At 51.0% G+C, this 23086-nt stretch overlaps 1 protein-coding gene across 1 annotated transcript; it reads right to left on the reverse strand.

The window, feature by feature from the left end:
• UBE2QL1 (ubiquitin conjugating enzyme E2 QL1) lies at positions 1 to 11818 on the reverse strand. Its single transcript, XM_078879416.1, has 2 exons — positions 10499 to 11818; positions 1 to 454 (listed from the first exon to the last, which is right to left on the reverse strand). Exons 1-2 carry the CDS (start codon positions 11342 to 11344, stop codon positions 335 to 337), a joined length of 966 nt encoding a protein of 321 aa, XP_078735542.1. The 5' UTR covers positions 11345 to 11818; the 3' UTR covers positions 1 to 334.
• Positions 11819 to 23086: the final 11268 nt, after the last annotated feature.

The raw sequence follows: 23086 nt of genomic DNA on the forward strand, positions 1-23086 counted from the left end.
CAATGAAAATGGGGTATACCGATAGCATAAAAATGAGATGTGATGGAGCAAATCTGAGATCAGATTTGTAATCAGCACCCTGAAATTAGTCTAAAACAGCTGCAAAAGTCCAGGCCGGAAAAAAATGTTTTTTTTTGTGTTGGCCAGTGTAATTCTATTCTCTCACGGTCCCAACAACACTCACCACGCCAACGGGTGTCGCGGCTGCGGCTTCGTTAATGACCGATAGTAAGTGAGGGTGGGTGGGTTGGTGGTGGTGGTGTGGTGGGGAGCCAGAGCCAACTCAACGATGCACACCACGAGAGGTCAAGAGGTCAAGAGGTCAAGGCGACTTCTATCCGTCGGAGGACGGCGGAGTGACCCATCCGTATTTCTCGTGGGTCTTCACGAGGCTACGAAACGTCGCATGCGCCTCCTTTCTCGTGAACGCCTTCTTCTTGCGGCTGATTCGCCCCTGTGAGGCGGGGGGGGGGGGGGAGGAGGGGGTAAAGGGTGGCAAGACACGTGTGGCACATTAAGAATGGATCACTCTTTTAATGATATCCTTGTGCAGCAAGGGAGTAAAGTGTGGTTCTGTGAAAGTCCTGATGTGCTGTGCAGTGCATCGACGCATGTGTACAGCAGCATGTGATGACTGAGTCGGGCCTGTAGGTGGCTGGCAGGGTTAATGAATAACCTCACGTGTAAACCAGCCACGTGGTTAATGGCGTCTCGGAAGAATTGCTGTGTGTGACACGTGCTGTTGCATTTCACAGAGTGACGGTGCTGTTTTTCACAAGATTGCTATTAACCACAATACATAAATGTGCTTGCCCTCGATTTGGAGCACCTGCCCACGTGCTTCATTTCGAGTGTGCAACACAAGGAAGAAAAATCACGCACAAGCATGGCACATCTACACTATTAAACTCAACATTTTTTTTATTTTATTGTACGAGCTAAGGCCCACTGAACTATATCAGCGACCTGGCCACAGATGATAGCCCAACGAAGTGGCTTGTCATCACGTGGAGATTTATAGCCGCCAAATCACTCGAAACGCGTTGGCGTGGATTCTAGATGTGGTGGGAAAACCCGGAGGACCTGGAGAAAAAGACCACACGACCACTGGGAGAGAGACACGCAATAAAATAAAATAAACTTCTGCAAGACTTAGTAGTAGGTTTTTACCCTTTTAAACTGGTACAAAACTGACACCTTTATTCAAGGCATCATGTTTGCAATAACCACAACACAAGTAGTCAAAAAAGCAAACAGAAAGAAGCAACTCTGATAATGATAATAATATGCACTGTCCTTGAAGTTGATTGGTCCACACCCGAGACGGCTTTCTTTAGAGCCTAGTCCCCATTGGTGTTGGACCAGATGACACCAGAAGGCGTACAACTCAAACACAGTGCAATATCAGAGTATTGAGAGCTCGGGGTAAGCATTTATACTATGAGATCTCAAGACTCTACATATCTTCACACTTGCTTTCCCGTAGAATCTAAAGGAGAGATTCCACATAACTTTGAGATCCTTCAACAAGCTCCGTGATAAGAAGGCTCAGCTAATCGAGTCTCTATGTTCCAAGCACGTGTGCTGTTTCATTCAGACGCTGTCGCCTCGACAGACCTGGTTTTCACCTGATGACGGCTGTTTGCGTTGTGGCCGAAACGTCGTGAGAATTATTTTATTATGTTTAATTTGTATTATTGTATTACTTCCCTTCTACGTGACTTTACCGAAAGAACCAAGAAGATATTTTGTGTTATTTTAAAAAAAACGTAAGTTTTCCACACTTATTATTTATTTACCACTTCACGGTTCCTCGCTCAGTCGCCGCGAGTCTCGCTACTGAACATGCGTGAAGTGAAGAGCTTCATAGCTCATCGGATTCCTTCTGCAGGCGACGTAAATATTCTCATTCCATCGTGATTCTGCGATGCCTCAACTGTACTGAGGGGCGATATTGGCGGATAAAATAACGATGATTGGGTGATTGAACGAATCAATCCTCCTCATCACACCGCGCTCATCCTCACCCTCCTTACCCCCCTCCTCACCCCCCTCACCACCCTCCTCACCCTCATCACCCTCCTCCTCACCCCCTCACCCTCCTCCTGTCCCCCAGCACCGCGGAGAGAATTTTCCGTTCCCCTCGACAACGGCCGGAGCGTCACGGTGACGTCACACCGTGGCGAGTGACGTCACTCGCCGCGTGCCGGCGCGCGTCATCTCTGACGCACGTGTGGAGTGTTGAGTGGCGTGTGTGTAAGTGTGTGTGTGTGTGATTGTGTGTAAGTGTGTGTAAGTGTGTGTGAGTGTGTGTAAGTGTGTGTGTGTGTAAGTGTGTGTGAGTGTGTGTGATTGTGTGTAAGTGTGTGTGAGTGTGTGTGAGTGTGTGTAAGTGTGTGTGAGTGTGTGTCAGTGTGTGTGTAAGAGTGTGTAAGTGTGTGTGAGTGTGTGTCAGTGTGTGTGAGTGTGTGTAAATGTGTGTGAGTGTGTGTCAGTGTGTGTAAGTGTGTGTCAGTGTGTGTCAGTGTGTGTAAGTGTGTGTGAGTGTGTGTCAGTGTGTGTGAGTGTGTGTGAGTGTGTGTAAGTGTGTGTGAGTGTGTGTAAGTGTGTGTGAGTGTGTGTAAGTGTGTGTAAGTGTGTGTCAGTGTGTGTGAGTGTGTGTAAGTGTGTGTGAGTGTGTGTGAGTGTGTGTAAGTGTGTGTGAGTGTGTGTGAGTGTGTGTGCGTGTGTAAGTGTGTGTAAGTGTGTGTGAGTGTGTGTGTGTAAGTGTGTGTGAGTGTGTGTGAGTGTGTGTGCGTGTGTGTGAGTGTGTGTGAGTGTGTATGAGTGTGTGTAAGTGTGTGTGAGTGTGTGTGAGTGTGTGTGAGTGTGTGTAAGTGTGTGTGAGTGTGTGTGAGTGTGTGTGCGTGTGTAAGTGTGTGTAAGTGTGTGTGAGTGTGTGTGCGTGTGTGTGAGTGTGTGTGAGTGTGTGTGAGTGTGTGTAAGTGTGTGTAAGTGTGTGTCAGTGTGTGTCAGTGTGTGTAAGTGTGTGTGAGTGTGTGTCAGTGTGTGTAAGTGTGTGTGAGTGTGTGTGAGTGTGTGTAAGTGTGTGTGAGTGTGTGTAAGTGTGTGTGAGTGTGTGTAAGTGTGTGTGAGTGTGTGTGAGTGTGTGTGCGTGTGTAAGTGTGTGTAAGTGTGTGTAAGTGTGTGTAAGTGTGTGTGAGTGTGTGTAAGTGTGTGTGAGTGTGTGTAAGTGTGTGTGAGTGTGTGTGAGTGTGTGTGCGTGTGTAAGTGTGTGTGAGTGTGTGTGAGTGTGTGTAAGTGTGTGTGAGTGTGTGTGAGTGTGTGTAAGTGTGTGTGAGTGTGTGTGAGTGTGTGTGCGTGTGTAAGTGTGTGTAAGTGTGTGTGAGTGTGTGTGCGTGTGTGTGAGTGTGTGTGAGTGTGTGTGAGTGTGTGTAAGTGTGTGTGAGTGTGTAAGTGTGTGTGAGTGTGTGTCAGTGTGTGTAAGTGTGTGTCAGTGTGTGTCAGTGTGTGTAAGTGTGTGTGAGTGTGTGTCAGTGTGTGTAAGTGTGTGTGAGTGTGTGTGAGTGTGTGTAAGTGTGTGTGAGTGTGTGTAAGTGTGTGTGAGTGTGTGTAAGTGTGTGTAAGTGTGTGTCAGTGTGTGTGAGTGTGTGTAAGTGTGTGTGAGTGTGTGTGAGTGTGTGTAAGTGTGTGTGAGTGTGTGTGAGTGTGTGTGCGTGTGTAAGTGTGTGTAAGTGTGTGTGAGTGTGTGTGTGTAAGTGTGTGTGAGTGTGTGTGAGTGTGTGTGAGTGTGTGTCAGTGTGTGTGAGTGTGTGTAAGTGTGTGTGAGTGTGTGTAAGTGTGTGTGAGTGTGTGTCAGTGTGTGTAAGTGTGTGTGAGTGTGTGTGAGTGTGTGTAAGTGTGTGTGAGTGTGTGTAAGTGTGTGTGAGTGTGTGTAAGTGTGTGTAAGTGTGTGTAAGTATGTGTAAGTGTGTGTCAGTGTGTGTGTGTGTGAGTGTGTGTAAGTGTGTGTGAGTGTGTGTAAGTGTGTGTGAGTGTGTGTAAGTGTGTGTGAGTGTGTGTAAGTGTGTGTAAGTGTGTGTCAGTGTGTGTGAGTGTGTGTAAGTGTGTGTGAGTGTGTGTGAGTGTGTGTAAGTGTGTGTGAGTGTGTGTGAGTGTGTGTGCGTGTGTAAGTGTGTGTAAGTGTGTGTGAGTGTGTGTGTGTAAGTGTGTGTGAGTGTGTGTGAGTGTGTGTGCGTGTGTGTGAGTGTGTGTGAGTGTGTATGAGTGTGTGTGAGTGTGTGTGAGTGTGTGTGAGTGTGTGTAAGTGTGTGTGAGTGTGTGTGAGTGTGTGTGCGTGTGTAAGTGTGTGTAAGTGTGTGTGAGTGTGTGTGCGTGTGTGTGAGTGTGTGTGAGTGTGTGTAAGTGTGTGTAAGTGTGTGTCAGTGTGTGTAAGTGTGTGTGAGTGTGTGTCAGTGTGTGTAAGTGTGTGTGAGTGTGTGTGAGTGTGTGTAAGTGTGTGTGAGTGTGTGTAAGTGTGTGTGAGTGTGTGTAAGTGTGTGTGAGTGTGTGTGAGTGTGTGTGCGTGTGTAAGTGTGTGTAAGTGTGTGTAAGTGTGTGTAAGTGTGTGTGAGTGTGTGTAAGTGTGTGTGAGTGTGTGTAAGTGTGTGTGAGTGTGTGTGAGTGTGTGTGCGTGTGTAAGTGTGTGTGAGTGTGTGTGAGTGTGTGTAAGTGTGTGTGAGTGTGTGTGAGTGTGTGTAAGTGTGTGTGAGTGTGTGTGAGTGTGTGTGCGTGTGTAAGTGTGTGTAAGTGTGTGTGAGTGTGTGTGCGTGTGTGTGAGTGTGTGTGAGTGTGTGTGTGTGTGAGTGTGTGTGAGTGTGTGTGAGTGTGTGTAAGTGTGTGTGAGTGTGTGTAAGTGTGTGTGAGTGTGTGTAAGTGTGTGTAAGTGTGTGTCAGTGTGTGTGAGTGTGTGTAAGTGTGTGTGAGTGTGTGTGAGTGTGTGTAAGTGTGTGTGAGTGTGTGTGAGTGTGTGTGCGTGTGTAAGTGTGTGTAAGTGTGTGTGAGTGTGTGTGTGTAAGTGTGTGTGAGTGTGTGTGAGTGTGTGTGAGTGTGTGTCAGTGTGTGTGAGTGTGTGTAAGTGTGTGTGAGTGTGTGTAAGTGTGTGTGAGTGTGTGTCAGTGTGTGTAAGTGTGTGTGAGTGTGTGTGAGTGTGTGTAAGTGTGTGTGAGTGTGTGTAAGTGTGTGTGAGTGTGTGTAAGTGTGTGTAAGTGTGTGTAAGTATGTGTAAGTGTGTGTCAGTGTGTGTGTGTGTGAGTGTGTGTAAGTGTGTGTGAGTGTGTGTAAGTGTGTGTGAGTGTGTATCAGTCTGAGTAAGTGTGTGTCAGTGTGTGTAAGTGTGTGTAAGTGTATGGGGAGACAAAGGCGGTCGGGCGTGGTGCTGGCCGCCCACCCCCTCGTGTGCCGTGCCGGCCTTCATAGGTGCTGCTCGCAAACAGCACTTGCCCCTACAGTCTGTTAAGTCTATACGGGGGATCTTTGTCTACACGGGTGGTTCTTTGTCTTTGTGTGCACAGTGGGAAGTGGGCGGTGACGAACGATATGAACCCTGCGACTAGATTGTCCTGACAGGGCTTGTAAAAAAACATCAATGCCACCACCACCATCATCACCCTTCATAGTCATCTCCACAACCACTCTCTCTATGTTCACCATATCCACATCCACCACTACCCAACCACCACCATCATCAACACATTCCTGCGGAGGGAGCTGGTAGGAACGTTGGGTTGCTCGGTCAATGGCCAGGGTCAACGGCGGCGTGGTGTATTCCGCAAATATGGCCGACTGTGAGGGCGGGCACAAGCCGGCGTGAGTAGGTTAAACGTTGAGTTTTATAAGGGCACCACGGGGTGACCAGCCCCTCCCCACCCAGCCCCACCCCTCCCACCCCCCACCCATCCCCACCCTCCCCACCCAGCCCCTCCCCACCCTCCCCACCCAGCCCCTCCCCACCCTCCCCACCCAGCCCCTCCCTCCCTCCCCACCCTCCCACCCCCCACCTAGCCCCATCCTCCCCACCCAGCCCCTCTCCACCCTGCCCTCCCCACCCAGCCCCACCCTCCCACCCCCACCCAGGCCCTCTCCTCCCACCCCCCACCCAGCCCCTCCCTCCCCACCCAGCCCCTCCCCACCCTCCCCTCTCCACCCAGCCCCACCCCTCCCATTTTTGGATGCACGACGGACGGACGGACACAATAATCCCCTGTGGGCTGGTGTAACCAGGAGGTTACCAGTAATAAACATCAATGCCACCACCACCATCATCACCCTTCATAGTCATCTCCACAACCACTCTCACTATGCTCACCATATCCACATCCACCACTACCCGACCACCATCATCTCCACCATCTCTGTCATCATTATCAATATCTCCTCAAACAACTACAACCACCTCGTTGTTGTCTTTCCAGCGCACCTCCGGTTGGCATGGTTGGCTACGTACGGTGCGAAAGAAATTCAACATTATCAATCATCGTGAGAAACATCCATGATGCCCCACGCACTTGCAACAAGATGAATTAGCTCACGACGGACTGCGGGATTTGCTACTTGTGGGGCCGTCCATAAATGACGTCACGCGATTTTGAACGATGTTTGACCCCCCCCCCCCCCTTCGTCACACGGCGTCACAAAAAGTCAGACCCCCCCCCCCCCTCAAATATGACGACACAAAGCTCTGCCCACCCCCCCAAAAAAAAAACATGCTTCAAATCGCTTTAAACTATTGTCATTGTAGTGCGTATTTAATGTGGCGCTGCACTCTGATGTTGTAGGAGAAAATATTTATTAAAAAGTCTATTTAATTAAGTAGAACGTGTTGTCTATATTTATTTAAAGTTGCGCATTTTGATGTGACGTCACATTTCTCAACCCCCCATCGTCACAAATGTCTGACCTCCCCCCCTAGGTGCGTGACGTCATTTATGGACGGCCCCTAAGGCAATATAAGGCACATACACATCTGTCTTCACCAAAGGGTACAAACAATTCACAAGTCCATTGGCCTGATTGCCTTTGCAGACCAATATTACGCGACAGAATTTTATACTCTTAGGTTTTGTCGGTAAAGTTACGTAGGTAAAAAATAAAATTAAAATTAATAGAAGTAATAATAGAAATAAAATAATAAAAATCACGACGTTTCGGAGGCAACACAAGTCTCCGTCACCAGGTGGGACCGTCACAGCCAGATTTGCTGTATCAAGTGAGGCAAAACATTCCAAGATACAAGTTCTTAAATACAAGTTAACGGGAGGGAGGAGTGGGGGAGGAGCTTATCTGAGTGTGGTAGCCAATGAATGGAACGTGTTGGGGGGGGCGGGGCTAAAAGAGAACAAAAGGTGCACATGCTAGAGGTGCACATGCTGAAGGTGCACATGCTAAAGGTGCACATGCTGAAGGTGCACATGCTAGAGGTGCACATGCTAAGGGTGCACATGCTAAAGGTGCACATGCTGAAGGTGCACATGCTAAAGGTGCACATGCTAGAGGTGCACATGCTAAAGGTGCACATGCTAAAGGTGCACATGCTAGAGGTGCACATGCTAAAGGTGCACATGCTGAAGGTGCACATGCTAAGGGTGCACATGCTAAAGGTGCACATGCTAAGGGTGCACATGCTAAAGGTGCACATGCTAAGGGTGCACATGCTAAAGGTGCACATGCTAAAGGTGCACATGCTGAAGGTGCACATGCTAAAGGTGCACATGCTAAAGGTGCACATGCTAAGGGTGCACATGCTAAAGGTGCACATGCTAAAGGTGCACATGCTAAAGGTGCACATGCTAAAGGTGCACATGCTGAAGGTGCACATGCTAAAGGTGCACATGCTAAAGGTGCACATGCTAAAGGTGCACATGCTAAAGGTGCACATGCTAAGGGTGCACATGCTAAAGGTGCACATGCTAAAGGTGCACATGCTAAAGGTGCACATGCTAAAGGTGCACATGCTAAAGGACACATGCTAGAAGAGAACGACACTGCGCATGTTGTTTTACCCAGTGTTGGTGACAACCCAAAAACAAAAAGGAGAGTACTGTTAAACGCTGGGGATGTTAACACTCGGTGAAGTAGAATTTGTTCAATCAACCGTCCTCTGGACGTTATATTTGTATTGTTTCCCACTGAGCTCCACGTGGTTCTTCTTCAGAAGCGACCTGTCCATCACAAACGATGGCTCCACGAAGCGGCTTAGTGTCGTCGTGTGGAAGTGTGTAGCAGCAGCCGGATATTGCAAACGAGCGATGCTGATTCTAAATGTGGAGGGGAAACACCGGAGGGACCTGGAGAAACATCCACGCGACCACGGGGAGAGAGAGAGACACGCAAACTCCAAATATACAGCAGCAGGCGTCAGGGTCGGGATCGATCCCACGACCTCCTGTACACCAGGCGAGGTAGTTAACATCTCCTAGCCACCGTGATGATGATGATGATGAGAGAGAGACACGCAAACTCCAAATATACAGCAGCAGGCGTCAGGGTCGGTATCGAACCCACGACCTCCTGCACACCAGGCGAGGTAGTTAACATCTCATCTGCTTCTCATCAGCACGCTATGGCTTATTAAGCAAATGCGACAATCAAACCGATGCGGTATTTTAATTCTCAAGAGCTTGTATTTTATCCGAATTAAGCACGGAACCCAATTTGACGTGTCGGGGGGAGTGGGGATGTTTTTTCTCTCTCTCTCTCTCTCTGCGCATTGATGACCAAACTCAAACTATCAATTCACGCGACTTGAGGACACGGGCTGCAGCGTGGAGTCGAACCCAGGTCCTCAGCGGTGCCGTCTCAGCGTCTCTGACCTCTGAGCCACGTGGCAACTACGGGTTCAGCGGGCCCTTAACTCGTCATCAGATTATACTGGTAGGAACCAGTTGAAAGGGTAAAAACCTATCACTATATTTTGCCACTGGTAAAGGAGATGTCTCATAGTGTAAATGCTTACCCCGAGCTCTGAATACTCTGATAGTGCGCTGTTTTTGAGTTGTACGCCTTTTGGCGTCATCTGGTCCAACACCAATGGAGACTAGGCTCTAAGAAAAGCTGTCTCGGGTGTGGACCAATCAACTTCAAGGACAGTGCATATCATTATCAGAGTTGTTTCTTTTTGTTTGCATTTTGACTGCTTGTGTTGCGGTTATTGCAAACATGATCCCTTGTATAAAGGTGCCAGTTTTTGTACCAGTTGAAAGGGTAAAAACCTATTACTATAACGGATTATAACCTTTAAATGAAATGAGTCTGTGTCACCGCGGCCTTACAAATTGCACTCGAATTAATGCAATGAATATGACGTCGCGGTTTGCTTTTCGCTTGCAAGTTTCAGATTGACTGCAATACCCGTCCTTGGAAGGGCAAAAGGTGAGTGATACTATAGTAGTAGAGCAATTGCAGAATCACTGAACCGGAAGTGAGAGCTTGAAAGCATTTAGCGCGGGGCCCTTAAAAGTGCGGGGTCCGTAGCTACTACACGTGTAGTAGCTACTACACGTGTAGCTACTACACGTGTAGTAGCTGCACGTGTAGTAGCTACTACATGTGTAGCTACTACACGTGTAGTAGCTACTACACGTGTAGTAGCTAAGTGGCGCCTGTGCCAGGCTAGGTGCACGTTGAGGCCACGTGAAGTGTCGAACGCCCGTCGGCAGGAGGTCACAGGGCAGACCCAGCAGGTGCCACGGGTCGACTGACTGAGATGACCGGCCGATGCATTGCACCACCTCCACGCGAACCACCACCACCACGACCACCACCCACCGCAACCACCACCAACCACCACCTACCAACACCACCACCAACTCCCACCACCACCACCTCCCACCTACACCACTTCCCACCACCACCTCCCAACACCACCCACCACCTCCACCCGAACCACCACCACCAACCACCACCCGCATCACCACCACCACCACCAACATCAACACTGCCCACCTCCACCACCACTCACCACCACCCACATCACCACCAACAACAACATTACCACTACCCACCTCCACCACCACTCACCACCACCCACATCACCACTTCCACCACCACTACCTACCTCCACCCGAACCATCACCATCCACCACCACCCACCACCACCTACATCACCACCACCACCACCTACATCACCACTACCCACCTCCACCACCACCCTCCACCACCCACATCACCCACATCACCACCACCAACATCACGACTACCCACCTCCACCACCACCCACATCACCACCACCACCACCTACATCACCACTACCCACCTCCACCCCCACCCACCACCACCAACATCACCACCACCACCACCTACATCACCACGACCCACCTCATCCCATTCACCCCACCCCCCTCACCCCTCACCCACCCACTCACCCCACCCCCCTCACCCCCCACCCACCCCCGTCACCCACCCTCCCCACCCACCCACCTACCCCCCCCCCTTCCCCCCACCCCCACCCCACCCCCCTCACCTGCCCCTTCACGAGGCTGGCGGCGAACTGCCTTACGAGCGCCTCCACCGTGTAGGCGCTGGACCAGCCCTTGGGCGTGAGCAGCTCCATGCAGATGGCGCCGCCGTCGAGCACGAAGCCGTTGTCGATGCGCGGGCTGAGCACGCGCATGAAGGGCGGCGAGAAGGGGAAGTTCTCGGGGAAGGTCAGGTTGAGGAGGACGCCGTCGGCGCCCGCCTCGCGCAAGTCCTGCCACAGGGCCGACTCGAGGTCGATCTGCCGCAGGGTGACGTTCCACTCGAAGAGGCTCTCGGCCACGAGCTCCACGCTGAGCACCTCGCGGCCGAGGCGGCTCAGCTCGGACAGCTCCTTCATGAGGCGGCGGGCGCGCACCTGGCGGCAGTGGCTGGAGCTCGCGGCTGATGATGATGCTGATGCTGCTGCTGCTGCTGCCGCGCGCGGATGCTGCTGATGATGATGGTGCTGATGATGGTGCTGATGATGATGCTGCTGCTGCTGCTGCTGATGATGATGATGATGCTGCTGCTGATGCTGCTGCTGATGATGCTGCTGATGATGATGATTTTGCTGCTGTTGCTGTTTCTTGGTGTCCGAGGCGCTGTCCTTGGTACCCGAATCGTTGAGAACCCCCGCGAGATGCTGCTGCTGATGATGATGCTGCTGCTGCTGCTGATGCTGCTGCTGCTGATGCTGCTGCTGATGCCGCTGTGCTCCGCCGGTGCTGCTGCTGCTGTTCGCCCTCAACACGTCCACGCTGACCGTGCCCTTCCTGGACACCTTCGGGCTGCGCGTCACGACGGGCGGACGCAGGCGGCTGAAGCCGATTTTGCGCAGGAGGGTGGCCATTTTCGTTTAACGCAAACACGTGTGTGTGTATGTGTGTGTATGTATGTATGTGTATGTGTGTATGTATGTGTGTGTATGTGTGTATGTATGTGTGTGTGTATGTGTGTGTGCCGGATTTTAATTGTTTAAACGGGAAAACAATTAGAATGCCAGTTCTGCTGTACGCCGCGCGAGCGCGTGTGTGCGTGTGTGTGTGTACGTGTGTGTGTGCGTGTGTACGTGTGTGTGTACTTCCGTGTCCTTGCGGTGTCCAGGGCGCGCCGTGTGGATTAGATTTGGGGGTCGCGCATCTTGAATAATGGAGCGAGCGAGCGGGCGAGCGGGCGCCACTGAATGTTGCAGCGATGGCGACCCCACGCGGAGCTCGGCGACAACACACAGACCCCTCCCTCCTCCTCCTACCCACCCACCACCACCACCACACGTGTCACTTCCACCCACCACCGCCTCTCTCTCCTCCTCCCTCCCACCATCTCCTCCCCCCCTCCCCCACCCACCCACCACATCATACATCTCACTTCCACCCACCATCTCCTCCCCCTCTCCCTCCACCCACCACCACACATCTCACTCCCACCCACCACCACACATCTCACTCCCACCCACCATCGCCTCCCCCCCCACCCACCCACCACGGCAAACATCTCACTCCCACCCACCATCGCCTCCCACCCACCTCACACCCATCACACCCATCACTCCCCTCCAACTGCGCACCCATCACACCCACGTCACACCGTCACACTCTCCCGCCCGTGACTCGCTGGCCCCAATCCACCACAGCCACTCGTCACTGCACCCCCCCCCCCCCCCCCGTGTCTCTCCCAGGTAACAACCTCGCAGGTGGGCGGCGCTGCAAACCTACTTGCTGTACTGGCACGGCCCCTGCCGCCTTCGCGCGAACCCCAGCGGGTCGGGTGGTTTCCTCTGGCACACGCTGTGACAACTCCCGTCTCAGCGTGACCCACCAACCCCGCCCTCAAAGCTGCCGAGCGAGGGTGACCCTTCACCATTTAAAATTGATCGCGACTGGAATTCCATCCGTGGTGGCTGCCCGACTCCCTTGGGCTCTTGAAGGCTGCCTCGTCCCCACTCCTGCTCGTCTGGGCGCGCCGCGGTGGCTAGGAGATGTTAATTACCTCGCCTGGTATGCAGGAGGTCGTGGGTTCGATCCCGACCCTGACGCCTGCTGCTGTATATTTGGAGTTTGCGCGTCTCTCTCTCATCATCATGATCACGGTGGCTAGGAGATGTTAACTCCCTCGCCTGCTAAGCAGGAGGTCGTGGGTTTAATCCTCACCCTGACGCCTGCTGCTGTATATATGGAGTTTGCGTGTCCCTCTCTCATCATCATCACAGTGGCTAGGAGATGTTAACTACCTCGCCTGGTGTGCAGGAGGTCGTGGGTTTGATCCTGTCTCTGACGCCTGCTGCTGTATATTTGGAGTTTGCGTGTCTCTCTCATCATCATCACGGTGGTGAGATTTTAACTACCTGGCCTGGTATACAGGAGGCCGTGGGTTCGATCCCGACCCTGACGCCTGCTGTATATTTGGAGTTTGCGTGTCTCTCTCTCTCTCATCATCATCACGGTGGCTAGGAGATGTTAACTACCTCGCCTGGTACGCAGGAGGTCGTGGGTTTGATCCCGACCTGACGCTTGCTGCTGTATATTTGGAGTTTGCGTGTCTCTCTCATCATCATCACGGTGGCTAGGAGATGTTAACTCCCTCGCTTGGTATACAGGAGGTCGTGAGTTCGATTCTGTCTTTGACGCCTGCTGCTGTATATTTGGAGTTTTCGTGTCTCTCTCTCTCATCATCACGGTGGCTAGATGTTAACTACCACACTTGGTATACAGGAGGTCGTAGGTTCAATCCCGACCCTGACACCTGTTGTATGTTTTAAGTTTGGCATGTCTCTCTCTCACGACGTTTCGGGCTCAACACCAGCGGCAGTCTTCACCTGAAGACGGTGAATTGAAGACGGTCGCTGGGTATTTGTCCGTGTCTATTTGTCAGTTTATTTATGCCCATTGCACAGGGTAAGCAAATGTTAAACACGGATTAAAAATCTACAAACACCCTCCAAAGCATGACGTTATAGAGCAATGTGCAACAATAAGCTAAACATTGTGTTTGAAACTGATTGGTCCACTCCAGAGACGGCTTTCTTTAGGGCCTGGTCTAACACCAAAAGGCGTCCTCTGGTCTAACACCGTTTGAGACAAGGCTCTAAAGAAAGCTGTCTTTGGTGTGGACCAATCAGTTTCAAACACAATGCCATCATAGACTACCAGAGCGTGTTTTTGTGTTTGCATGTTCACCACAATTATATGTGGTTAATGCAGGCAGGATTAATTGAAATAAGTAATATTTTAAAATATATATTTTTTAAACACGCTTTAATGAAATGTACCGTAACTATTTCGATTTAAAGCTTTCGTGACTGCAGGAATTCATCTTATTGGTTCTTTCGGTAAAGTCACGTAGAAGGGAAGTAATAAAATAATAAAAATAAAATATAATAACATAATTCTCACGACGTTTCGGCCACAACGCAAGCAGCCGTCCTCAGGTGACGCTGTCTCCCCGACAGACCTGGTCTTCACCTGAGGACGGCTGCTTGCGTTGTGGCCGAAACATCGTGAGAATTATTTTATAATGTTTTATTTTTATTATTTTATTACTTCCCTTCTATGTGACTTTACCGAAAGAACCAAGAAGATGTACCGTAACTAGTAATGGCAGAACTCCACGTCTCCAGGATGTGGCCCCGAGGCTTGCCACAACGTAAGGGGCAATGGCCAATTACATCCAACGTCAGTTGAGCGTGGACAATTAGACCCAAGCCGAAACATAACATATACAAAAGATGGTTACATTTTTTTTAATGATACAATATAGTATTGTCATCAGTATGACATGAGTATACCAAGTTTGCAGTCGATACCACATTGGGAAGTGGGTAAAATTGAGTTACAAGATTTGAGGATACGACAACAACAGACAGAGCCAGTTAAATAAAAGCGTGTAAAATAAAAAAAAGGATTCTGTTTGATGTTTTAACATCTGAACACAACCTCTTTTATCGCCAGAAAGGTTAACACCTATTCTTATATGTTGATACTGGCAAGGGAGGTTCCCATAAAAACAAAGTAAGCAACTTTAAATAGCGACGAGTTTTTACATGGGACCTCCTTTGCCAGTACCAAAATATACTAATAGGATTTTTCCCCTTTTTTCTGCCAACAAATCTGACACCTTTTGCAAGGAATCATGTTTACATTAACCACAATACTTGCAGTCAAATGCAAACAAAAACAATACTCTGATAATTTATGCATTGTCCTTGAAACGGATTGGTACTGGCAAAGGAGGTCTCATGATGTATCTGCTCGCCCCGAGCTCTCATTACTCTGGCAGTGCGTTGTCTTTGAACTGTGCGCCTTTTGGCGTCATCTGGTCGAACACCAATATGAGACTAGGCTCTAAAGAAAGCTGTCTCTGGTGTGGACCAATCAGTTTCAAGGACAATGCATAAATTATCAGAGTGTTGTTTTTTGTTTGCATTTGACTGCAAGTATTGTGGTTAATGTAAACATGATTCCTTGCAAAAGGTGTCAGTTTTGTTGGCAGAAAAAAGGGGAAAACCCTTGATGAGTGTTTTGTTAAAATCGGCGCCCCTTCCACCCCATCGTAGACTACCAGAGCGTGTGTTTGTGTTTGCATGTTCATGTCTACTTCAGCAGATTTGTCTTGCTGTGGTTGTCCCACCTGATGACGGTTGTTTGTGTTGCGATCGAAACGTCAAGATCTATTGTTTTTCTATCTGCGTGACTTTACCGAAAGCACCAAAGAGTAATATTGGTACTTTTAGTTTTTTCGGTAAAGTCACGCAGGTAAAAAATGAAATTAAAATTAATGAAACTAAAATAATAAAAAATCACGACGTTTCGGACTTTACCGAAAAAACCAAGAGTATGAATCTTTGCAGTCACGAAAGCTTCAAATCTAGAAGTAATATTGGTCTGGAAAGGCAATCGGCCAATGGATTTTCAAACGATTTGTTCTCGTATGCGGAGACGCAGTTGTGAATGCCCACTAACGTTGCCTTTTAAACAAGTATAACCCGTAAAAAAAAAGTTTTTCACTATAAATCCTTTATATGCGTGGCGGCTAGCTAGAGTCCTCTCGTCCTCTGGCTTGAGATGGCTGCCACCTATGGGTCAGATGATTGCATTGCACCATTAAGCAATTGGTAATTAAATATAAAATTTTGTCCTAAAAAGTGTAAAATTTTGTAACAAAAATTTCACGAACATTAATTGTCACGCACAACGAGTCTGTGTGGAATATATATCAGCTCGATTGGATCACGGGAAGTGGGTTAAAAAACGACCGAAAGATTTGCACGGTCGCAAGCGCGCAAGCGAACTTAATATAAAGGATTTAAAAACAACGGTGGCGTTTTTCCGTTTATATATAAAAACATGCAAATCCAGTCGTAGTCCGCTCTAAAGAAACTCATCCAAGTGCTGGGACTTCGTGGATCAACGTCCATGCTTCTTAATCCGAGCCCAGTGGGCCTTGCCTGGTGAGATAAATAAAATAAAAATACGAATTTAGTTTCAGTTGTAATGCATTTCTTGTCAGGGGCCGTCCATAAATGACGTCACGCACCTGGGGGGGGGGGGGGGGTTAGACATTTGTGACGATGTGTGACGAGGGGGGGGGGGGTGAGAAATGTGACGTCACGTAAAAATGCGCAACTTTAAATAAATATAGACAACACGTTCTACTTAATTAAATAGACTTTTTAATAAATGTTTTCTCCTACAACATCAGAGTGCAGCGCCACATTAAATACGCACTACAATGACAATAGTTTAAAGCGATTTGAAGCATGTTTTATTTTTTTTGGGGGGGGGGGGCAGAGCTTTGTGACGTAATATTTTAGGAGGGGGGGGTCTGACTTTTTGTGACGCGTGTGACGAAGGGGGTGGGGGTCAAAATCGTCTAAAATCGCGTGACGTCATTTAGGGACGGCCCCCGACCCGGTGGCAGGACCATTACCCCACCGCCCCCCCCCCCCCGTGTGGTTTGGGCTCAGCCCCCCCCCCATCCTTCTCTATCCCTCCCCCCTCGGCTTCCCATAACCGCTTTGCTTTCATGTTGACGGTGCGTGCGTGTGCCGGTAAACATCGACACTGGGGAGACAAAGGCGGTCGGGCGCGGTGCTGGCCACCCACCCACCCCTCGTGTGCCACAGTGCCGGCCTTCACAGGTGCTGCTCGCTAACAGCACTTGCCCCCAGCAGTCTGTCGCAGGCTACACGGGGGATCTTTGTCTTTGTGCAGGTGCGTTGTCACAACGAGGCACATTGGGCCCGCGCGTTGCCGCAATTTAAATTTATTTTTATTTAAATAATTTGCGTGCGGTGGGGATAGGGGGGAGCCCCCCTATCTGACCCCCCCCCCTTCCTGCCTCCTGCTCCCCTCCCCCTGAGGTGACGATGTCGAGGGGGAGCCCCCCTATCTGAACGAGGGGGAGCGCCCCGTGACACCTGGCGGCTCACGGCTCCCTGGCACCGCCAACAGGGGGCAGCGTCACGCCACGCAGCGACTCGAGCTCGCTCCAGAGCAGGGGGGGTGGGGGGTGGGGGAGTAGGTGGGTGGGGTAGGTGGGTGGGGGGGTAGTTGGGTGGGTAGGTGGGGGGGGGGGTAGGTGGGTGGGGGGGTAGGTGGGTGGGGGGGTAGGTGGGTAGGTGGTTAGGGGGGTAGGTTGGTGAGGGGGTAGGTGGGGGGGTAGGTGGGGGGGGGTAGGTGGGTGGGGGGGTAGGTGGGTGGGGGGGTAGGTGGGGGGGGGGGTAGGTGGGGTGGGGGTAGGTGGGTGGGGTAGGTGGGGGGGGTAGGTGGGTGGGGGGGTAGGTGGGTGGGGGGGTAGGTGAGTGGGGGGGGGTAGGTGGGTGGGTGGGGGTAGTAGGTGGGGTGGGGGTAGGTGGGTGGGTGGGGGGGTAGGTGGGGTGGAGGGGTAGGTGGGGGGGGTAGTTAGGTAGGTGGGTGGGTGGGGGGGTAGGTGGGGTGGAGGGGTAGGTGGGTGGGGGGGGTAGGTAGGTAGGTGGGTGGGGGGTAGGTGGGTGGGAGGGTAGGTGAGGTGGGGGTAGGTGGGTGGGGGGGTTTAACGACACATTTATAGATAAGCGATCGAACCCAAAAAACCCTCTATTATGGATTTTCAGTACGAGTGATGAGATGGTGCGAGGTGACGTAAGGTGGTGGAATTCGCGTGATTTTATTTTCCGCACGATCCGAATTGGGTCCAAAAATAACAAAAGGGGGCCAGGTGAAGAATTCATATTTTGGGGCTGCCGAATATGTGGGGACTCAATGCCGACCGAGAGCGTGAATAAGCGTTGACGCGTGCACATTCGAGCTAATAAAATAGTACGTATTTTTGTAAAAATATGTAATATAAATACATGCAATAGAGGTAATACATTTTTTTTCACATCTTTTTGTTAAATACGTTTTTTAAATATTTGGTTCATATCTAACCTATATTTTTTAAATAAAAACGCACGTAATGTACGTTGAACTTCTTTCGCACCGTACGTAGCCGACCGTGCTAATCGGAGGTGCGTGGGAAGCGTGACACACAAACACACAAAAAGCTGCTCTAAAGAAATCCGCTTGTCAACCTGGACGACGATTTCAAAGCGCGCGGTTCTCAGCGACTTCCTCATATCGGAAGACAGAGCGTTCCAGACGGCCGCAGAAGGGATGGAGGCAGAGATGCTCGATTCACCGTGTCCATCACGCAGACAGTCTCGCCGCTGCTGGATGGAGTCTTCCCGCAGAGCGCCGTCACCATCTCTCACAGTCTCACGATGATGACGATGATGACGATGATGATGACGACGATGATGATGACGACGACGACGATGATGATGACGACGACGATGACGACGACGACGATGACGATGACGACGATGACGACGACGACGATGACGACGACGACGATGACGACGACGACGATGACGACGATGATGATGATGACGATGATGATGACGATGATAACGACGATGATGATGATGACGATGACGACGACGACGATGACGATGATGATGACGACGATGATGATGATGACGACGACAACGATGATGATGATGACGATGACGATGACGACGACGACGACGATGATGATGACGATGATGACGATGACAACGACGACGATGATGATGATGACGATGTCACCATCCGTCTCTGTCTGCTTCAGTCGTCAACGCCGCATCTCGCTGGGTCTGGCACGTGGCTCAGCGTTCAGCGTGAGCGGCACGCGATCGGAAGGTACATTTTGTTGTTGTTGTTGTTTGTGTCGTAACTGCGATTCTTCAATGTTAGAGGTTGTCCGTGTCCATGTCAGGTTAGCAACACTCGGCTCGTGCCGCACTCCAGTTCGCCTGGGTGACAAGTGGGCGAAGTTTTGCCCCAACCCTGGCCGCCTGGATCAGTGGGATAACGAACATGGCAAATTTCGATTTAAAGCTTTAGTGACTGCAGGGATTCATCTTCTTGGTTCTTTCGGTAAAGTCACGTAGAATGGAAATAATGAGAACATTTTTTTATTATGTTTTCTTTTTATTATTTTATTACTTCCATTCTACGTGACTTTACCGAAAGAACCAAGAAGATGAACATGGCAAAGTCGCGAAAAGTAAAAATCCTGGTTTGGGGTCGACTCAGCCCATCATCCTTCCCTCCCTCCGGGGGGGGGGGGGGTCGATAAAATACTATACCACTTTGTGGAGGAAGTGAACAGCGGCTGTCCTATGGATGGACTCGCATCCCGCCGTAGGAATGTGGAATGTCCACCATTGACCCCGAGGAGGTTGTGACGAGGAATTCGAACTATGTTTGAGTAGAAAACAACTTTTCACCTTTTTGCGTTCATGTTCTTGGTTCTTTCAGGAAAAATCACGTAGAAGGGAAATAATAAAATAATAAAATTATCACGACGTTTCGATTGCAACACCTGATGATGATGACTGCTTGTGTTGCAATCGAAACGTCGTGAGAATGTAATTGTTTTGTCATTTTATTGTTTTATTATTTCCCTTCTACGTGGCTTTACCGAAAGAACCAAGACTATGCATCCCTGCAGTCGCGAGAGCTTTAAATCGAAACTTGTTTTGGCTGTTCAGTCTCCGCTGGTGGATGCCCTCTGAGTTTGACTTTTCGAATTATAACTTGAGGCCAATGGAATCATTATTTTTTTGCTGCTGTTATTGTTGTGGGTTTAGTCCGTTTATTTTTTTTTCCAAACTTTTCATGCCGAGCCCATTGGGGCATTTCGCATCGACATCCGTTGAGTGGAGGGTCCTCGAGTTTCGTTTGGGTGAACATCTTCTGTTACTCTGCGCTAACAACAGAGCACAAAAACTAACACGAAGACAAAGATCCCCCCCCCCCCCCCTCGTGTAGCCTTAACAGACTGTCGGGGCAAGTGCTGTTAGCGAGTAACACCTACGAAGGCCGGCACGGCACACGAGGGGGTGGGTGGCCAACACCACGCCCGGCCGCCTTTGTCTCTACTAGTGGAGATGTTTAACGCATCCGCACCAGGTACTCATGTTGAGGCTGAGTCGATCTAGGGGAAGCCAAGGACCGGTTCAGATCATCGTCACCGGTGTTTGGCCGTGAGCGGGAGTCGAACTCGGGTCGCCGGGTTTTGTAGCGCAGCGCGCTAACCACTGCGCCACCGCTCCCCCAACACACACACACACGTACACACACAGTCACACACACACTCACACACACGTACACACTCAAACAACAACAACCGCCATTCGCCACTAAGTGGCGGTGACGTCACCACGACGCTTGTGCCAGACCATGTGCACCTTGAGGCCACGTGAAGTGTCGAACGCCCGCTGGCAGGAGGTCACGGGGCAGACCCAGGTGCCACGGGTTTACTGAGATGACCGAGATGACTGGCTGATGCACCACCTGTGCCCCCTACTGTGCTAACTTGCTGTGCTTTATCCACCCGGCGCACCGCTCGTTGTTGTGAGCGTCGCTCCTTCGCCCTCCGTTGTTGTTGGAGGGCGACTGCCTCCAACTGCCACTCACACACACACTCAACACACACACACAAACACACACACACTCACACACACACTCACACACACACACGCGTACAGGTTCCCCACACCTGACAATGGGAGGGCTTGGTGGTATAGAGGGGGGGTGGAGGGAGACCCCCTCCTCCCCTCTCTTGGAGTCGAGCTTGGAGTCGAGCTTGAGGACCTCCTTGTGAGCCCAGTGAGGCCGCGGGGTTGTTTTTATCGAGGGTTCCCCCATTGTGTGTCGCTCCGTGGTGGGGGGCGGGGGGGCGGGGGGTGTTTTATTTTTCTGTGTCGAGAGTCCAGGACCTCGAGCGAGTAAATCGAGCGTGCAGGTTGGAGCGCCCGTCACCCCCACGTGATGTGGTCAGGCAGTGGCGTTGTTGACCGCCTGTATGTGTCACGTACGTACGTGTGTGTGGTGGTGGTCTAGGCAGTGTGTGTGTGTAGTGGTGGTCTAGGCAGTGTGTGTGTGGTGGTCTAGGCAGTGTGTGTGTGTAGTGGTGGTCTAGGCAGTGTGTGTGTGGTGGTGGTCTAGGCAGTGTGTGTGTGTGTAGTTGTGGTCTAGGCAGTGTGTGTGTGGTGGTCTAGGCAGTGTGTGTAGTGGTGGTCTAGGCAGTGTGTGTGTGGTAGTGGTCTAGGCAGTGTGTGTGTGTAGTGGTGGTCTAGGCAGTGTGTGTGTAGTGGTGGTGGTCTAGGCAGTGTGTGTGTAGTGGTTTAGGCAGTGTGTGTGTGGTGGTGGTCTAGGCAGTGTGTGTGTGTAGTGGTGGTATAGGCAGTGTGTGTGGTGGTGGTCTAGGCAGTGTGTGTGGTGGTGGTCTAGGCAGTGTGTGTAGTGGTGGTCTAGGCAGTGTGTGTAGTGGTGGTGGTCTAGGCAGTGTGTGTAGTGGTGGTCTAGGTAGTGTGTGTAGTGGTGGTTTAGGCAGTGTGTGTGTGTGGTGGTCTAGGCAGTGTGTGTGTAGTGGTGGTCTAGGCAGTGTGTGTGTAGTGGTTTAGGCAGTATGTGTGTAGTGGTGGTGGTCTAGGCAATGTGTGTGTAGTGGTCTAGGCAGTGTGTGTGTGGTGGTGGTCTAGGCAGTGTGTGTGTAGTGGTGGTGGTCTAGGCAGTGCGTGTGTAGTGGTCTAGGCAGTGTGTGTGTGGTGGTGGTCTAGGCAGTGTGTGTGTGTGGTGGTCTAGGCAGTGTGTGTGTAGTGGTGGTGCTCTAGGCAGTGTGTGTGTAGTGGTCTAGGCAGTGTGTGTGGTCGTGGTCTAGGCAGTGTGTGTGTAGTGGTGGTGGTCTAGGCAGTGTGTGTGTAGTGGTGTGGATCTAGGCAGTGTGTATGTGTGGTGGTCTAGGCAGTGTGTGTGTAGTGGTGGTGGTCTAGGCAGTGTGTGTGTAGTGGTCTAGGCAGTGTGTGTAGTGGTGGTCTAGGCAGTGTGTGTGTGTGGTAGTGGTATAGGCAGTGTGTGTGGTGGTGGTCTAGGCAGTGTGTGTGGTGCTAGTGGTCTAGGCAGTGTGTGTGTAGTGGTGGTGGTCTAGGCAGTGTGTGTGTCATGGTCTAGGCAGTGTGTGTGGTAGTGGTCTAGGCAGTGTGTGTGTGGTGGTGGTCTAGGCAGTGTGTGTGTAGTGGTCTAGGCAGTGTGTGTGTAGTGGTAGTGGTCTAGGCAGTGTGTGTGTAGTGGTGGTCTAGGCAGTGTGTGTGTAGTGGTCTAGGCAGTGTGTGTGTAGTGGTAGTGGTCTAGGCAGTGTGTGTGTAGTGGTGGTCTAGGCAGTGTGTGTAGTGGTGGTGGTCTAGGCAGTGTGTGTGGTAGTGGTCTAGGCAGTGTGTGTGTAGTGGTGGTGGTCTAGGCAGTGCGTGTGTGGTGGTGGTCTAGGTAGTGTGTGTGGTGGTGGTGGTCTAGGCAGTGTGTGTAGTGGTGGTGGTCTAGGTAGTGTGTGTGTGTGGTGGTCTAGGCAGTGTGTGTGTGTGGTGGTCTAGGCAGTGTGTGTAGTGGTGGTGGTCTAGGCAGTGTGTGTAGTGGTGGTGGTCTAGGCAGTGTGTGTGTAGTGGTGGTGGTCTAGGTAGTGTGTGTGTAGTGGTGGTGGTCTAGGCAGTGTGTGTGTAGTGGTGGTGGTCTAGGCAGTGTGTGTGTAGTGGTGGTGGTCTAGGCAGTGTGTGTAGTGGTGGTGGTCTAGGCAGTGTGTGTTGTGGTAGTGGTCTAGGCAGTGTGTGTGTAGTGGTGGTGGTCTAGGCAGTGTGTGTGTGTGGTGGTGGTCTAGGTAGTGTGTGTGTAGTGGTGGTGGTCTAGGCAGTGTGTGTATGGTAGTGGTCTAGGCAGTGTGTGTGTGGTGGTCTAGGCAGTGTGTGTGTGGTGGTGGTCAAGGCAGTGTGTGTGTGGTAGTGGTCTAGGCAGTGTGTGTGTAGTGGTCTAGGCAGTGTGTGTGTAGTGGTGGTGGTCTAGGCAGTGTGTGTGTGTGGTGGTGGTCTAGGTAGTGTGTGTGTAGTGGTGGTGGTCTAGGCAGTGTGTGTGTGGTAGTGGTCTAGGCAGTGTGTGTGTGGTGGTCTAGGCAGTGTGTGTGTGGTGGTGGTCAAGGCAGTGTGTGTGTGGTAGTGGTCTAGGCAGTGTGTGTGTGTGGTGGTGGTCTAGGCAGTATGTGT

The sequence above is a fragment of the Lampetra fluviatilis genome, chromosome 54 (assembly GCF_964198595.1).
Source record: "Lampetra fluviatilis chromosome 54, kcLamFluv1.1, whole genome shotgun sequence".
In the NCBI taxonomy this organism is placed as follows: domain Eukaryota; kingdom Metazoa; phylum Chordata; class Hyperoartia; order Petromyzontiformes; family Petromyzontidae; genus Lampetra; species Lampetra fluviatilis.

What these genes read in the sequence shown, in the direction of transcription:
- UBE2QL1 (XM_078879416.1), bottom strand. Translation starts at nt 11,344, where the DNA reads ATGGCCACCCTCCTGCGCAAAATCGGCTTCAGCCGCCTGCGTCCGCCC. An exon ending in CCAGCCTCGTGAAGGGGCAG is followed by an intron (nt 455 to 10,498) that starts GTGAGGGGGGTG and finishes CCCGCCTCACAG; the next exon opens with GGGCGAATCAGCCGCAAGAA.